The following is a 17,777-nucleotide window of genomic DNA, read 5'->3' as shown; positions in this document are numbered from 1 at the left end:
ATGTCCCTTTTTGTAAGTGTAACAGATGTTCTGTATCTAATATTGTTTTTTTTTTTAAGTACTTGGTGGCATCTGGGTCATGATTTACTACATCAGAGTTTGCTGCCAGGGCGTCTTCAGTTCAGGGGAGAAGAGACTTAGATCTGATTGCTCAGTCTTCCACGCTATTTCTGCACTACATTTTTTCTGTAGAAGAGAAGACTTGGCATGATAGCAGCCTAGTGTTGTAAACTACTAGTGATGGATCGGGGGAAGAAAATTCATACACAGTCAATTCTGTTGCCATACTATAGTTTTAGAGTAGGTAACGTCCCCGTCCTCCCACTTGTTAAACTTCAACTCCCATCACCATTGGTCATTCTGCCTGGTGCTGATGGAAGCTGGCGTCCAACAACATCTGGAGGGCAACATGTTGGCTATCCCCGCTATAGTGCCATACATCTAAAATACTTTAAAGGCTTCTGTACAAAATTGAAGGAGACCTTCAAAAGCATTTTGTAGTCCTCTTTAATTGAAACTCTGAGAATGCTTCACTCTTAGCTCACGTACTTCTCCATCAAATCTTCCTCTGCAGCTAATATCCCACCCCACCCCACCCCTCCTGATCTGCTTCTTCCTCAGCTTTAGAAGGAATCAAGGGCTCCTATTTCCCTTCACCAGAATTGCACAGGCAACTGCTGAGCAAATCAAGGTCGCTTTTACTTTACTGGCCATGGGTTTAATCTCTGTGACACTCAGGTTTAAAATTACCTGCAGCTTTAAAAGTGTGTTTCATTTTGTTGCTTTTTGCCATCAAAGGTTTTGATTCCTCCCCCCCCCCCTTTCTTGAAGGTGGTAATGAAGCACAATGCTGTGATCGAGCACCTAAAACAGAAAAAGACGTTGACCCCTGCTGAACGGGAAGAGAATCAGCGGTAAGGCAGATGGACAGACATTAAGCAAGGCGTACGGTGCCTTTCAGTGTTTTCTGGTGTAGAAGAATATGTGCTGATTCAAACGTTTACTACCAACTTACTCATAGAAATGATTGCTCATGTTTGTTTGCACCATTGTGTCATGAACTGGCTGGGTGCAGAGAAGTGGCAGGAGTCAACAGCCGGGGAACCCGCAAGGGAGAAGATCTGGAGCCAGGGGATTGGTGGTGGGGTGACAATGAGTGGTCAGAGGAAGAAAAGGGAGCAGACTGGGGGGAGAAGGTGTTGGAAGGTGAAGAGGTGACAGGGTTTAGTGAGCAGGAAGAGTCTGTGGAGAGCAGTCCAGAATTGGAGACTGGAGGGGGGGGGACAAGAGGCAGAGAAGAAGCCAGGGGGTCTCTATCTCCTGCTGCGACCATACTACTCAATATTGTGATTTCTTTTAAGTAACTTCTTCCAACCTCTGATCCTACACAGAAACCACAAAATGCACAATGCTACAAAATTGGATAACAGTATGTTTTTGTAAGCATCCCTTTACATAAACCGCTCCATGTTTTTTCTGCATGTTTACAATATGACCTGACATTGTCCCATGTCTGCTGGTATTTTTACTATTCTACAAAATTTGAATGGTGGAAAAGGAAGAGAAGATGTGAATACAGAATATTATTTAGAGAGTTGGGGAGCCTGTTTGTACGCCTTGTAGCTTCACATAATGTGTACTAACGTCTAATCTAGAGGCTCTGGTACCATAAAAAGGTTTGGTTTCTGATTGATATTTTTTTCTTCTCCCTAAAAATGCTCTTCAGCTTTAGCCATTATCTTAAAAATAAAAAAAATCTTATTTGTATTTGATTACCAAATGCAATCTTTGTGGTCCTCTCTCGCCCCCTTATTAGTCTCTTCATAATAGTATTTTTTCTATTTCTTCTCCAGAATGATAGTGTGCAACCAAGTTATGAAGTATATTCTGGATAAGATAGATAAAGAAGAAAAACAGGCTGCTAAGAAACGAAAGCGAGAAGAGAGTGTGGAACAAAAGCGCAGTAAACAGAATGCAACTAAACTCTCGGCTCTTCTCTTCAAACATAAGGAACAACTTAAAGCTGAAATACTAAAGAAAAGGGCACTTCTGGACAAAGACTTACAAATTGAAGTGCAGGTAAAATGAATTTTTCTCCTTAATGAATTGTTGGGCTTATTTATTTGACTATGTAAGAGAAAGTTCAGAGCTAGACTTTTTGTACTCCTGGATATTCCCACTCAATATATGCATTTTAACTTAATTGCATTCTGTCTCAGTGCATTTTGCCACATTTTAGCACTTTCTCTCCCATTATATTCCCTTGGCCTTCACTCTTGACTGATGATCCAGAACCCCTGTTAGTTGAAATCTTAATTGGTCCGTTCCAGACAGATTTAGCACTGTGGGAATTCCATGCTGTCTTACCGCAAAACACAACGAAATTTAGGTAAAGGTAAATGTTCCACCTACTTGCAGAGTAATTTGTGACTCCTTTGGTCATCTTGGATTAAGTTTCACATACATTTATAATTTTTGTCTCGTAGAACTGCTTATTAGTCTCCAAGTCAGATTCTTAAAAACACATCATATGGGTGTTTTCTTACTTTTTTAGTAGTTATAGCAAAAATAAATTTGTATGTTTACTGAAGATTAGCGATAGCAATCAGCAAAGGGCTAATCATTCACATTTCTAGGTATAGCTCATCATAGTCTTAAACCTTTTCTTTGGGTTTTGGTGAGATTTGCTTCCGTAGGTCTCCAAAACAAAGGCTAAGTTGATATAAAGTTATACACATGAATATGCCTATGCAAAGCTATTTATTTTTAAGGAAATGTTAGTGTATTGATAAATTAGGCACGGATACTACATTAAGCTAATTCCATTTAAATGTTTTCCTGTTGGTTTGCATCTCATAAAACTAGATTCTGCTTATTTCTTACAATTTACATTTCCTGTGTGCCTTGTTCTCTTCATTGGTAGCAAACTGATTTCGGATTTCTTGACAGAGCTTTGGCATCCCCCTAATCATTAATTAATTTACCTCTTAATTCCAGAACAGACTTCTAAGCCGTTTACAGAGTATAAACACCCATTAAACAACATTATGGAAATGCACAAGTCCACAAATGCTGTGGTCCAATAAATTCTACACAGGGCAACTCACAGCATCATAGTACAGGTGGCGACTATTTTAGGCGCATCCAATTGATGCGCAGGTCTTTTTGGACCTGGCAGAAGGCAGAAGGGGGTGGAGAACGCTTATATGTGCTCCACCGACGCTCATGGGGGCCAGGACCAGAACCCCTGTCAAATCTTCACCACCCATACAAAAAACCATAGCTGTCAACCTTCCCCTTTTTTGTGGGAAATTCCCTTATTCCAGCACCATTTCCTGCTGCTATCCCGGATTGTTAGATATCCCATAGACTGTCCCCAGGACAGGTGAGGCTTCTGATCCCTTATTTTCGAGGCTGCTGGTCCCTTATTTTCAAATCTGAAAGTTGACAGCTATGCAAAAAACTTGCATACACAGCAGGAGTGACTAGCTCCGTGTGTTTAATGGCGTATATCTAGATTGACCTTGTAATTAACTGTCCATGTTTGCTGTTCTTTGCTTTTAATTTCACTTAGGAAGAGCTAAAGAAAGACCTGGCAAAAATTAAGAGAGAGAAAGAAAAGGCACAGGCAGCTGCCGCTGCTGCTGCCGCTGCAGCAGCAGCAGTACCTCCACCACCACCACCTCCACCTCCTCCTCCTCCACCTCCACCACCACCTCCTCCTCCACCACCACCACACAGTACCAATGTTGCATCGACAACCACGGTCACGACACCCGTTTCATCCCATAAGAGAAAACGAGAGGAAGAGAAAGAGTCCTCATCATCTAAATCGAAGAAAAAGAAAATGATATCTACTACCTCAAAGGAATCAAAGAAGGACACCAAGCTTTACTGCATCTGCAAGACGCCTTATGATGAATCTAAGTGAGTAGTGGATCTTAAAGGTGTTTGTGTTATACTTAGTTTAGTTTTAGCATTTAGTTAGTAGTTGTGGGAGATTACCAGAAATGGGGTTGAAAGGTATATATATATATATATATCAGTTGTCTATACGGTCACTGGGAAGGTACTGAAGATGTAAGCACTCAGGATTGTATTTCTAAATACCAGTCTATTAGTTTTTGTGATTCATATTTTATCTATTTGCATGTTTCCATTATATGATGTCTCACATTGCACATCCTTTATTTTGCTTTTATTCTTTCCTTTGTCTTTATGCCTCTGCTTTGGAAGAAAGGGATTATAGGCCAGTCTTCTTCTCTTCAACAGGCTCTGGACATCCCCCAAAGAGATTTCTGGATTGTATTTCTGCACAGGGGAGAAGCATTTCTTCTGTAGTTTACATAGGGTCCAAGTTACTGTGCTGCAGTACATTTTTTAAAGTGTTTATTTCTTCTTCGATTATTTAATACCTTTTTTTAGACTTTTAAGATTTGGTATTTTAGAAGCTGAAGGCACTTAACAAAATGGAAACTGCAGTTCTATATAAATAATGTTCAAATTAATAATAATACTAAACAAAGAAAGGGAGAGTTCTACAAGTACAGTCGTACCTTGGTTCTCAAACCCTTGGTACTCATAAATTTTGGCTCCCAAATGCCGAAAACCTGGAAGTAAATGTTCCGGTTTTCGAAAGTTTTTTGGAAGCCGAACGTCCAACGCAGCTTCTGTTTGAGTGCAGGAAGCTCCTGCAGCCAATCGGAAGCCACGCCTTGGTTTTCGAACGTTTCAGAAGTCAAACAGACTTCCGGAACAGATTACCTTTGAGAACCAAGGTACGACTGTAATGGAGAAAACATTAGGGTGGGATGGACAGAAATAGCTTTGACTTGTAGCTCATTAGAGTTTGAGAACCAGTATAACTCCTAAAAGGTCCTTTTAGTGAAACTGTGCTCTGTTCACAGAATTCACTTTTACTAAATAGATCAAAATCGGCAATTCATCTCTGGTTATGCTACCAAAGTGAAGCATTCATTTCTGTGTCTTGTCCTGCTCCAATCTCTGGTATTCAGAGTTTTTACTAAGCTGCTGGAGCTGTGCTAAATTTGTGGGAGTCACAAGTCCCCAGTCTGACATTTCTTGTTCCCATCTTTAGAGCAAAGCTTTATGAATGATCATCATATTAAGGTAGAGTCTTGTTCCGTTTTATCCAGTTGTGTCCCTCTGCTCACAAGAAAGGCTCTTCAGTCCAGCAGACGGTTCCTTGAACTTAGGGTACAGAGTGTCTTGCTGATTTCTCCTTCCCTCTGCTGCCTGAATGCTGCCTCCCCGCCCTGTCCCCAAAATACTGCAGAGGAACCCTCCAGAACAATGTGGGAAGTAGTACCAGGGGCTGCAAAAGAAAGGGGAGATTTGCAGAGATTAATTTAAAAATCACTTCTCCCGCTTTAGTTCATCGAAAGATCTGCTGGAGCAAAGAGCCTTCTCTGAGCAGAGGGACACAATTAAAAACAATCCCTTGTGCAGTACTGCATTTTAACATAGGCTGGAATTTCAGCCATATGGTTTTTTTTCTTTTCTTCCTCTGGACTACAGTGAGCAAAAGGAATTAAATGATTGCAGGTGCTTTATAGCAGAATGAGCAAATGAGCCTTTTACTGTGATTTAAGAGTTAACAGCTTCACAAATCAGTTTAGTTAGAACTGCTGGCAGTGGCACAACAACATGATGCAGCCTAATGTTTCTTTATTAGAACTTATTACTGTATTTTTCCATGTATTAGATGAGGTTTTTTGACTCAAAAATTGTGTCAAAAAACTGGAGTTGTCCAATATACGGATAGTGGCATGGGGGAGAGAAGCGGCGTGCACGCAACTTCCCCCAATGTCGCTGCGTGCGGGAAACAATCTAGGGGGTGTTTCCTGTGTGCAGCTGTGGGGGGGGGGGGGAGAAGCTCAACAACTTTGGGCCATCTCCCCTCATTTTCTTAAAATTGAGTCCCCCAAATTAGGGGGTTCTTATACATGGGGGCGTCTTATAGACGGAAAAGTACGGTATTGTAAAATGCAGCATAGTGAAACCATGTGGCTGAGGTGGCATATTTGAAATTAATTCCACCATGCGTGTGAAAAAGCATTTGTTTTGTTAAGACTAAGCATGATCCACCAAACTCGGGTCCTTTGTATCTGACACTATTTCTAATGGGGCTTGTCTTAGGAGTAGATCTCAGATTTTAATTTATGGGTCCAGCATTTTTAATACATTTCTACAAATAAGGTAGTTTCTCCCTTACGGTTCAAAACAATTAGAAGGGTGTTTCATTCTCTACTCCAACTCTGAACTTATTCCGTTTGTGAGTAGATCAGCTAGGGTTGGATCCAGCACTGCGTGGACAGAGTTCCTCGTGCAACGTGACTTCCCTTTCTCTTCTCTTTCCTCGTGCCCCAAAAACCTGCTCCAGAGGCCATCTCCCAACCTTATGGAACAGGTTTTGGGAGTGTGCAGGGGACACCAGGGGAGAGAAGTGGTGCGTCTTGTTGCTCAAGCAGAATCCTTCTGCACAAATGGAACAGTGGCATTGGTATATACGAATTGCAGGTTATTAAAATTTTAGTCAAGCTGTTTTTGTTACTTTGGATTAGTTTTTTTAAAAATTAAGTTTCAGTGATTGCATGGAAGAGAGCTGACGATTCATACCACATTCTGTATATGCTTTTATGCTACAATTATGCTAAGCGTAGGGATGAGGCTTCTTGCAGTTCAAGCCCATAGCCTTAACGTTCTCAGTCTTCTCAGAGGTTGACAGAATGTAAGAGAAGCAAATCTACCAGGAGCCATAGGCTTGCATACAGAGCAGGGTGAGCAGAATTCTGCTCTCGTGATGGGGCATTCTTTCTACTGCTGCCTCTGCTGCTCCTGATGGGGAGGGGACTTATCCAGAATTGAGTGGGGGTGGGGTGCTCAGAGGAGGACAAGGTAGAGAAGCCCCACTGTGTGAACAGAGTTCCACTCATGCTGCCTGGATCCAAGCCATAGTGTATTGGTATTAGCAGTCCTTGTGATGTGTATGCCTGGCCATCCTGTAGCAAAACTGTTTCTTTAGGCTCAGTAGATGTTCTGTTGTGGCAGCAGTGGAAGGCAAGCCAGGAGTAAAGGTGGTGAACTGAGATATCGCTTTAAAAATTACTGGATTATTGTAACTCACTCTACGTGGGGCTGCCCTTGAGACCGACCCAGAAACTCCAGCGGGTGCAGAATGCTGCAGCAAGACTCCTTACAGGGTCCTCGCGGGAACACATTCACCCAGTACTATACCAGCTGCGCTGGCTCCCGGTGGAGTACAGGATCAGGTTTAAGGTGCTGGTTTTAACCTTTAAAGCCCTATACAGCGTAGGACCCTTGTACCTACAGGACTGCCTCTCCTGGTATGTCCCAGGGAGGACCTTACGGTCTTCAAACAAAAACATCTTGGAGGTCCCTGGCCACAGGGAGGTTAAGCTGGCCTCAACCAGAGCCAGGGTTTTTTCGGCTGTGGCTCTGATCTGGTGGAACGCTCTGTCACAAGAGACTAGGGCCCTGCAGGACTTGACATCTTTCCGCAGGGCCTGCAAGGCAGAGCTGTTCCACCAGGCCTTTGGCCAAGGCACAGCCTGACTCCCTCCCTTGGCAATCTTCGCGGAGCTCTGGCCCAATGGTTGCCATTAATCTGATTTGAACTGATTTTATAATGAATTGATTTTAGAATGCTGTATTATTTTACTGTTGTTAGCCACTCTGGGCCCGGCTTCGACTGAGGAGGGTGGGGTATAAATAAAATATTATTATTATTATTATTATTATTATTATTATTATTATTATTATTATTATAGTGGAGAAGTTCCTCAACAATGCTACAAAGAGAGCATTGAAGCCGTAGTAAATAAATTCCAAGCTATTTGTTTGGGGGGGGTAACCTTTTTATGAGCTGGGGATAGGGAACAGAATATATACTAAGCATTGCTGTGCAGCAATGTTTTGTGTTGGAGCCGATCAGTCTGCAGGAATTCAGCCCATAACGTTAATAAAATGTTAACATGGTGCACAAGGAGAGGGCGCCCTGAAGGCGTACTCAAATTAGCTTCGAGATAGAAGCTCATTCAAGATGTAACACCAAACCAGCTTTGGTGGCACATGAACGAGCTTAGAATCGCCCTTAAGAATCAACATGCTCCTTCTTCCCGTACTGGCTGCATTTTCCTTCCTTCCCTCCCTTCTTGTTTTGGGGCTCACAGTACCTCTCCACCCCTCCAACCTAGTTTTGGATATATGGTTTGCCCCCAACCAGGACGAATGGGAAAGAATTGGAGCGTCAGACTGTGGTTTGACACGGTATGCCACAGACGTGGCTCTTTTTCCTCCATAACTTTGGTAGTCGCATTTGAGTTTAGATGCAGTCAAATGATATCGACTTGCAAAATTGCCAGTGTGAAAGAGATACTTGCAGAATTGTGTGGTGTTTTTTTTACTTCATGCCTTAACCATACCATACTTGATCTGTCACACAGTGTTGTCTTGAGAATTTACATTATTGAAGGAATAGCCTTTCAGTTTTAAAGAGTCAAGTTCCACCGATTTCAGGCTGTTTCTTAGAAATTTTAAAACTTACATCCACTTGTCCCATTTTCCTTCATGTCATGTTATACCAATATGTATTTTACACATGGCTGGTATGCATGCTCTTTTTAGTGTACCTGTTAACTTCCAGTTGTGTCTGTGCTTTGTTTTTTAAAATGGAGATAGACATTTTCAAATCTTACAAAATTAGCCTCTATTTAAGTGGCTTCTTAGCTGCACAGTTTTGAAAATGATTATCTTTTTCTTTGGCCTTGTGTTTGTGCATTCACAGTTGAGACATTCGCATATTTCAGAATTCAGTGCATATCAACCAACCTGTTTTTCTAAGAAATACAACTGTTTATTGAACCAGGCCCTAAAGAACTATGTCCACCACATTAGCTTCAGAGGTTAGCTTTGGAAGGCTAGGTTGATGTAGTTAGGAAAATGAAATCAGAACGTTTCAGGGAATCAGGTTAGCAAGTGCCATGCCATTTGAAATGACAATTACATTGTCATTTTCATTGTAAATACTTTTAGGTTCTATATTGGCTGTGATCTTTGTACTAACTGGTATCATGGAGAATGTGTTGGCATCACAGAAAAGGAGGCTAAGAAAATGGATGTGTACATCTGTAATGAGTGTAAACGGGCACAAGAGGGCAGCAGTGAGGAATTATACTGTATCTGCAGAACACCTTATGATGAGTCACAGTGAGTTCTGACAAGAACCTCTTATTTAATATATAGGTAGCAAACTGCTCTGAGTTTGGTAATGTGTTTCTTGAACAAAAAAGAAATATTGTTCCACATATGTTGTATCTAGTGATGTGACTTTTTAAAAAAAATATATGAAATGTTGCTCAAAATGATGAATATTTGACTTTCAGGAAAAGTGGGGTTTGCAGTATTTCTAATAAAACAAGTTAATATTCTAAAGCAGGCAAATTTTACTGATTTGTTACAACACATTTCCTACAAAATACAATAGCTAGTAGGAGTTCCTAACTTACTGCAATTAAAGTTATGCTTTGTTTAAACTGAATATGGTACGGGTATCTGAGTGGTATTAAGTCTGTTATGAGTACCCCTTTAATGTGTTGCAGGACTCTGAATTACCATTTTTAAATGAATATAGATATATTAAAAAATAGTTGGGCAAACTATTACTTTTGGTAACACCTCTGTTTGCAAATGCAAAATGTATGATTTCTGACTTCACTTTTGTTTCTTTCAGCTTTGCAAGTTGTTATGGTCTGTAGATAATTCAATTGCTTGTGTTTTTTCAATTGGATTTGCGTAATATAGGCATTCTGGTGGTTTTTGGTAATTTTTCTTCACAGTTGAATGCTGTTACAATTATTTCAGTAAACATGTAGCTTGATTAGCATTTATAGCATGTTTCATTTCAAATTCGAGAGGCAAAAGTTCTTACTCTGTTTAGATTTCTGACCAGTGGAATATTTTCATGAAAAGGTTAACTGGTTTTTTTGGGATCTTGCAGATTTTACATTGGCTGTGACCGGTGTCAGAACTGGTATCATGGGCGTTGCGTTGGTATTTTGCAAAGTGAGGCAGACCTCATTGATGAGTATGTCTGTCCGCAATGTCAGTCAACTGAAGATGCCATGACAGTACTCAGTCCCTTGACTGATAAAGATTATGAGGGGCTGAAGAGAGTGCTACGGTCTTTACAGGTAAGGACCAGACTTGGTTCATTTTAATTTAGTCCCCCAGCATATTTAAATTCGGTTCTAATACATCTTTTGGCAATGGAATTTCATTAAATGCATGGAATTGAAAAGCACTCTTGAGGACATAAAACTCCCTCTGAAGTCAGAGCAGGTCACTTAGTAGGTAGCAATTGCCCAAAATTATAAATATCTCCTCATACATCCCTTCCCAACGCCATGCAGTTTAGACACACAGAGTTGGATCCTGGTTTCTGCTTAGTGATGCTCCACTGTAGGAAGGGGAAGACAATTATTGCAGATTCTTGCATCTCCCTTTGCTTCCAAGAAGCTGCTCAGAAACAGCATGTGAGATAGTGTAGGATAAAGGGAATCAGCAAAGATAATCTCTCCTCCCCCTTCTTCTTTAGCTGGAGCCTCTGCTGGTTCTGAGTAGCATCAGTGAATGGAAGGAGCCCATTTGTTTGTGGAACAGCCAACAGTTGATCCAGCCCACTAGACTTGGGCTGAAATGGGGTTCATATTAATTAATGAAATGAATTTTGAACTGAATATCTCCTTTTCCTAACAGGCTCACAAGATGGCATGGCCATTCCTAGAACCAGTAGATCCCAATGATGCTCCAGATTATTACGGTGTTATCAAAGAACCGATGGGTAAGTGTATTCCCACGTGATTTGATTACAGTCACGAATGTGCAGTGCACATATGCTGCCTTTCATTGACAGATCTGTTATCCAGGATATGCTCACCACACAGAAGGGTAGATCCAAAGAAACAGTCTTGTTCATGTATACTTGGAAGTATGTGCCATTGCATTCAGTGGGACTTACTGCCTAGTCACTGCAAAAAATGGCAGCCAAAGAAATTTTCATACGGCTCTGTAGTTTACGACGGAGCAAAATGATGTATTTATTTAGATCATGGTAGGCAAACTAAGGCCCGGGGGCCAGATCCAGCCCAATCGCCTTCTAAATCTGGCCCGCAGACGGTCCGGGAATCAGCGTATTTTTACATAAGTAGAATGTGTGCTTTTATTTAAAATGCATCTCTGGGTTATTTGTGGGGCATAGGAATTCGTTCATTCTCCCCCCCCCAAAAAAAAAAAAATAGTCCGGCCCCCCACAAGATCTGAGGGACAGTGGACCGGCCCCCTGCTGAAAAAGTTTGCTGACCCCTGATTTAGATTCCTTAAAGAGATTTGTAAAAATAACATCTGGGATATAGCAATTTCTGAGTGTCTCACCAGACACAGGAGAGCAGTTAAAGGCACAACAAAGAGAGACACCTTCCAGGAAATGTGGACCCCTTTCTTTAACTATGTTAATGACCAAAATCAAGACTTTCTTATACCAGCCTTTCAATATTCTCAGTGGAGTTGTTACATTAAGTAATTATGTTTGAGTGTTGAATGTATAAGTGCATGTCTAGAGACAATGGATAAAACATGCACCCTTCGATGTACTGCTGGATAAGTGTTTAATGGTTATTGCGTTTGTATTTGTTTAAAAACCAATTAAAAAATTGTTAGAGTGTTGTATCCCACTTTTTCTATGGTGGCTCGCCATATGGTTTGAACACACACACACTAAAATTGCAACGAGATTGTAATAAAGCATAACTAAGAATTAGAAAACATTGCAACATGAAAGCCGTTTGTAAGTGTAGGGTACAAAGTTAGAATAACCCAAAATCCTGACAAAATGAGGATGTCTGGAGTATTTGCTATAAAACACGGAGCCGACCAAACTTTGAGTGGAAGGGATGTCCTCGTCCTTGATGCCACCACCAAATCAGGCCCTCTTCTGTGGCCCAGTCAGTGGTGTCTGTGAAGGCAGAAGAGCAAAGGTAACAGACAATGTGAGAGAACATGGTCTTTCAAATAACCTGTCCCCAGTGCCTTAAACAGAGATCCTGACGTTAAGAACAAAAGAAGAGTCGTGCTGGGTCTGGCCAAAGGCCAGCAACATGGTCTCACGGTGGCCAACCAGAAGCTTATTGAAAGACCACTAGCAGGACATCTGTGTGACAGCACCGTTAACTTAGAGTAAAGCAGTCTTAGTTACATAGATAAATCTACATCTGTGCTTGGCCTAGCTCTAATGTCTGGCAGGTTGTGCCCTAAATAAGTTAAAGTTCATGTGCTAATTCTATATTCTGAATTAAGAATAAATTTGGTCCTACATAAGCATATTTTAATCTGATTTTCTACTCAAACTGCAGGATTCAACTAACAAGTCCCACTAGCAGAAGCCTGTGCAAAGAATTCCACTAGAGCAAGTTTTTAATAATAATAAAAAAGCTTTGCATAGTTTGTGATAGAAAGTGTATGTTGAGGAAATACTGTTCATGTAGAATTTGAGAAATGTTTCTATTTCCTGACTATTATTTATGACAATTTTCTTGTGACGAGAAGGTGTACGCGTACCCTCTTTCTCCTTTTCGCCGCTTTCATTTCGTCCTCGGTTGTTACTATGGCAGTTACAGAACTGGGTCCTTCATCACAATCTGCTCTTTGTGTGATTGCATGTGCATTTCAGTGACAACTAATTGAAGCAGTCAACCAAGGTTATTAATTGAAATAGGGAGCAGTCAGCAGGAGTAGATGAGCTGCAAATTAAGCATGTTTATGTGCACTAATTGCTTTGAGTGATAAAAAAATGAGAAAAGCCAAAGCTGAAAATTAAGGGTATAAAAACCAAGTGATCTCCATTAGGAATGTCAGCGAGCTTATTAAATTCTCCACAGTGACTTCATGGATTTCTTAAAAATCTGCATATTTGTAGCTAATGATAATACATTCCCCTCCCCTTCTCCATCCTGTTCTCTACTCCACCTTCCTATTACTAACTGTTATAAAGTGTTGCTTTTCTTACTTGTTTTCAGTGTATGAGATGAATTCTTTAGGTAACTGACTTTTTTTTTAATTTAATTAAAAAAACACCTTTGTTTACTTTGAAGACCTTTCCACCATGGAAGAAAGAATACTGAAACGTTACTACAAGAAGGTGACCGAGTTTGTGGCTGACATGACCAAAATTTTTGATAACTGTCGTTACTACAATCCAAGTGATTCCCCTTTTTATCAGTGTGCAGAGGTTCTTGAATCATTCTTTGTACAGAAACTAAAAGGATTCAAAGCAAGCAGGTAAGTAGCCATTTCCCCCTTAGCACGCTTTTCTATTAAGTGTGCATGGCATACATGTTTATTGCTAACAATTTATATGCTTAACTTTTTAAATGTCTGGTTCTCCCCGCACATTGCTGTGAAAGTAAACCTTCAGCAGTGAACGTAGAACGAGTGCACAACTAGCTTAAGGTTTTGTCAAACCAATTGTGCAATCCTCGTGAAATGGCAGAGCAGTTTTGTTTAAATCAGAAACGGTGTACGGTATAATGAGGAGGGTGTAAAATTTGCATAGCACCTTTGAATATTGGGAGTGGCAGGCAAAAACCCTTTTTGGCTACCTAGGCAGATTGTACCCCCAAAGTTCTATCAGTCTCGGGGTGTGTGCTCAGGAATCGGTGGGACTTGTTTCCTGTCGAAAGTGCTAAAGATTTTTCATTTTATTTAACAAATAGAGCAAAACAAAGTACCTGCTGATGAACTCTTCGGTTATAAACCAAGGAGATCTAAGGGCCCAACGTTGACTTAATCGTACTCTTGGTTTCCCTCTAGTGAAGAAATTCGTGGAGAGTTCCTGGTTCCAGGAGAATGAGAGTCACTTTTAGTGGGGAATGAGGGTGATTCTCAGTGATGTTGTCTGTGTCTGCTCCAGCCCTTCCCCTGTTGCTTTAAAGATCAGTAGCGCAAAGGTTAAGAAGGTCTACTTCTGCCGCAGCACTGTTGCTCCCTGATTCTTAGTGTATCTGTAGGTGCTCTTGCATTTCATTCGTGGTAGTTTTTCAGCAAGGCCAAAATAAGGCAATAGAAACATGAGCGGAAAGCAGCAGTTGAGTTGACACCCATTCAGATTGTCATTAGTTTTGTCTCATCCTTTATTTTATTACCAGCACTTACTGTTTGGTTGTGACTCCCATTGCTGCTTCATTTACACCACCCATGTTCTTTTTTTGCAGATTGTGATAACTTTAGTCTGACCTTTCTAACTGGAATCAGAACTGGATGTTTGGCTTACTTTTTCATTGTACCATGTCATTAAATCACTTTTTAAAAACAAAAACAAATCCATACTTGCTGTTCGCTTTTAAACTGCGCTTTAATGTGGAAGCTGCCGTTGGCTAGCAGCTATGTCAGAAAATAAAATGATCCGTTCTTTGAATACTGTGTCAAAATGAAGTCCAGTAATAGCAGTGGAAGCTATGTAATAATCAGTTTTAATAAAAAAAAAAAAGTCCCAAAAGAGGTTTTGATGAATTCTAACCAAAATGTGATATTTTAAATTCATGTTCTGCCAATAAATATACTTTTCTCTAAACACCTCCCAAAGCAATGTAAATTGGCTACATATAATATGTACCTCACTCTGAGTATCATGTGACATTTCTGGATTATTATTTTTATATTTCCATTGAACATCATGTGCTTTTATACACAACTGAAAGTGGTTATGTAGATGGTGTATATAGTGTTTGCCTATGAAAGATGAAGGGGAACAGCAGCATGGCTGCCTTTCCAGCTGAGTGACAGGCCCTTGGCATCCACTTGAAACAACTGAGATCTCTTTAAATGAAGGGTGCTTAATTGTTCCCCTTTTCTGCATTCTGCAGGTCTCATAACAACAAACTGCAGTCTACAACTTCTTAAAGTTCCACGTGTTATCCTAACACAAAGAGCAAGAATCTGGTTGTCTGAATTTTATTTCTATTTTTATTTTTTAATTGGAAAAGCCAGAGGTTTTTAAGTCAGGGCGTCCTGACAAGTCTTGATGTAAACTGCATTTTTATCAGTCGCATCAGATTATATTCTTGGCTTGATTTTGTCCAAAGGACAAAAGAATGAAATTCAGCAGCATCGTTTTCTTGTCAAGATCAAATTGTGACAGAAACAGGAAAACGTTTTATTAAAGGACGAGAGAGGAAAACAAGCGAGAGAAAACAAGATACAGTAAAATGGGGTCGAGTCCTAACCCCATAGAAATGCCACATCTGTTCTTCAGTGAAGAAGCTGGTTTAAAGTCCACACAGAGAAGTTTTGACTGTATTTATTTATTGTTGCAAAAGGACGCTTTTTTATTGCTGCCCTCATTTGTCAGCTTTTTCTTTCTTTCTTATAAGCCCCAGCTCTGGTTAAATGTAACCCATTCTGTATCTTACCATGGTTCCTGTAGCTAAAAGTACAAGATGACCTCTAAATGTCTTTTCTTTCTATGAAAGGAGCTGCTATGTACACATGTGCACAAACAAACTGGGAATCAACAATGAGTTTATCGTTCATGGTAGAAGAAAACAATTAAGCTTGCATAAAAGTTGGGCTAAGTGGTCATGTACTACAGACTTTGTTGCCTTGAATATAACAGTACAATTTGTCATTTACTCTGCACCGGACTGATACGAGTAAAATCTATTCGAAGGTATCTTGTTTGTAAACATTTGTCAGATTTTAATTTTTTTTCCCTTCTCCTTTTTGTATTAAAAATTCAAAATATGGATGTATATGAAACAAAATAAATGGAGATCATTGTTCTCTCCACAGATGTAGGTGTCTTTTGAATGTTCGCTAACCTGTTCGTGAGGTTTTGGAGGTTTGTTCTGAACTGTAACAATCCTGAGATATGGAAGGGAAAAGTAGGAAGGTGGACTAACCCCTCAGTGTGGTTTTCCTTATGTTTAATCAAATGTAATAAAATTCTACTGTGGTGCCACAACTTTTGCCTTGATGATGAAGGAGTTGCGTAAGAGTTGTCATTGTCCATTGCAAAGTGAGATAACATGGAGCAAAAGATCATGTCAGGATAAATAACGGTCTCAAAACTGTGTTTCATTTTTGTGGCTTCTTTACTAGGAAAGGTGTGTAAAAAGATGAAAGCCAACAGAAAGAGAGGCTTTGCAGATTTTTTAAAAATTGCTTTTCCAACCAATCACACCTGCTGTTGATGACAGTTTAAATATGTATATTATAAACCAGCAGCAGTTGGTTTTGGTAGCTCTACACCTGTGTTAACTAGATTTTGCACTAATTCACAATTTTGCCCTTCTGTGATCTGAAATTTATCTGATTATGGATAAGCTTTCCTTGGGTTTAACTTCACCCTGCTATGCAAGAACCTTTTCTGTTACTTTCTTAGACATTGCGATCAACCACAATTTTCTTACTAAGTACAGGCTCAGGTGTACAAATACTTTGGGGTTAATTTTCTCTACGAAAGCCTTCGCTTTTGTATATAGATGCTATCATTTTAACCAATGTGAAATCAAAAGGAAGTTAATTGTTCATTGTGAAAAGAGCATCCATTTATGCTACTTAGAAGATAGGAAAAAAAGAGTATTTGTGTTTTAGGCTATGTTGTCTTAGGACTTTTTACAAAAAAATATGCTACATATTGTATGCATTATGTTTATAAAAACAGGAGAATTTTCATCCTTAATCCTACAGATATTGTCTCTTCACAATATTTCTGTATTATTCGTACATATGGCTGACACTGAAAAAAAAAATGTTGAGAAATGAATTTTCTTACCCGTAGGCAATAGAGCACTGTTTTTAACAAATTGTGACAAACTGAAGAATAACTTTTTTGTACATAATAGGGCATTTCATCTTAGACAAATAAAGGAATGTTGTTGGACATCAGATTTGGTGGAATTCCTAATGAAACATCAGTTGTTTAAAATAACATATGTAGCACTTGGCATTGCCATACTGTGCGGTAATTCTTGGGGGAATTTTTCATATAAATAATTATGAAATGAGGAAAATGCTACTTTCATACACTTTTTACCAAGCCTCATCATTTTTCCTACTGCTTTGTAATATATGAAGACAATTCTTAGCTGTAACTACTATGGTAATTTTTAGTTTTTTGGGTTTTTTTTGAAAAAGTTTTATTTATGAGCCAGTGTAATGTGTGTACATTTTAAATACCACTTCTGTAAAAGGAATAAAGAAAATTATACTTTACTCAGTTTTTTTTAATGAAACAATGTGCAGAATATTTGATTTGTTTCCGAACACCTCAGTGCATTATTAAAACTCCAGAATGTATGTTCACTTACTGAGACATATCTCTTTAACATGGGTATTATGTAAAATGAGCCAGCTGAGGTCCCTTTTTAATCGCAGCTCCTCAGTCAAATTGAAGGATTTGGTGTTCCATGTCTAAATGGAGTTCAAAAGCTTCTCATTAGGTGCTTTGTTTTGTGACGGGTTAGGGCCTATTTATGGAGTCTCAAGTTGGAATGGTTTGGCTTTGAACAGCTGCAGAACATTTCTACCACTGTGGCAAAACACAACATTTAGTGGATTTTAATGAATGATCACTGTAAGCAATGACCATATGCAACTGGTCTCTTAAACATTTTTTTAAACAAAAATGCATGTTTTAAGTTGCATAGTCAACCATTTTATTTTACCAATCTCAAAGGTTGACT

General features: G+C 39.6%; 1 protein-coding gene across 11 annotated transcripts in view; it reads left to right on the top strand.

Moving 5' to 3' along the window:
* The window catches only part of BPTF (bromodomain PHD finger transcription factor), a 63,922-nt gene extending 46,615 nt beyond the window's left edge, over window positions 1–17,307 (top strand). For 8 of the 11 annotated variants that reach the window (XM_079965312.1, XM_079965309.1, XM_079965306.1 and 5 more), the window contains 8 exons: window positions 832–914; window positions 1,854–2,079; window positions 3,575–3,927; window positions 9,076–9,249; window positions 10,040–10,232; window positions 10,798–10,882; window positions 13,188–13,374; window positions 14,958–17,307. In XM_079965312.1, the coding sequence (XP_079821438.1) occupies window positions 832–914; window positions 1,854–2,079; window positions 3,575–3,927; window positions 9,076–9,249; window positions 10,040–10,232; window positions 10,798–10,882; window positions 13,188–13,374; window positions 14,958–14,994 (1,338 nt within the window). In that variant the 3' untranslated portion in view covers window positions 14,995–17,307. Of the gene's footprint in view, window positions 1–831; window positions 915–1,853; window positions 2,080–3,574; window positions 3,928–9,075; window positions 9,250–10,039; window positions 10,233–10,797; window positions 10,883–13,187; window positions 13,375–14,306 lie in introns of all 11 variants that reach the window. The other 3 variants (XM_079965304.1, XM_079965311.1, XM_079965307.1) reach the window with 2 other exon arrangements.
* The last annotated feature ends 470 nt before the right edge of the window (window positions 17,308–17,777 follow it).

The sequence above is a fragment of the Podarcis cretensis genome (genome assembly GCF_951804945.1).
Source record: "Podarcis cretensis genome assembly, chromosome: 2".
Classification (NCBI taxonomy): domain Eukaryota; kingdom Metazoa; phylum Chordata; class Lepidosauria; order Squamata; family Lacertidae; genus Podarcis; species Podarcis cretensis.
This window is presented reverse-complemented; position numbering and strand designations above follow the sequence as displayed.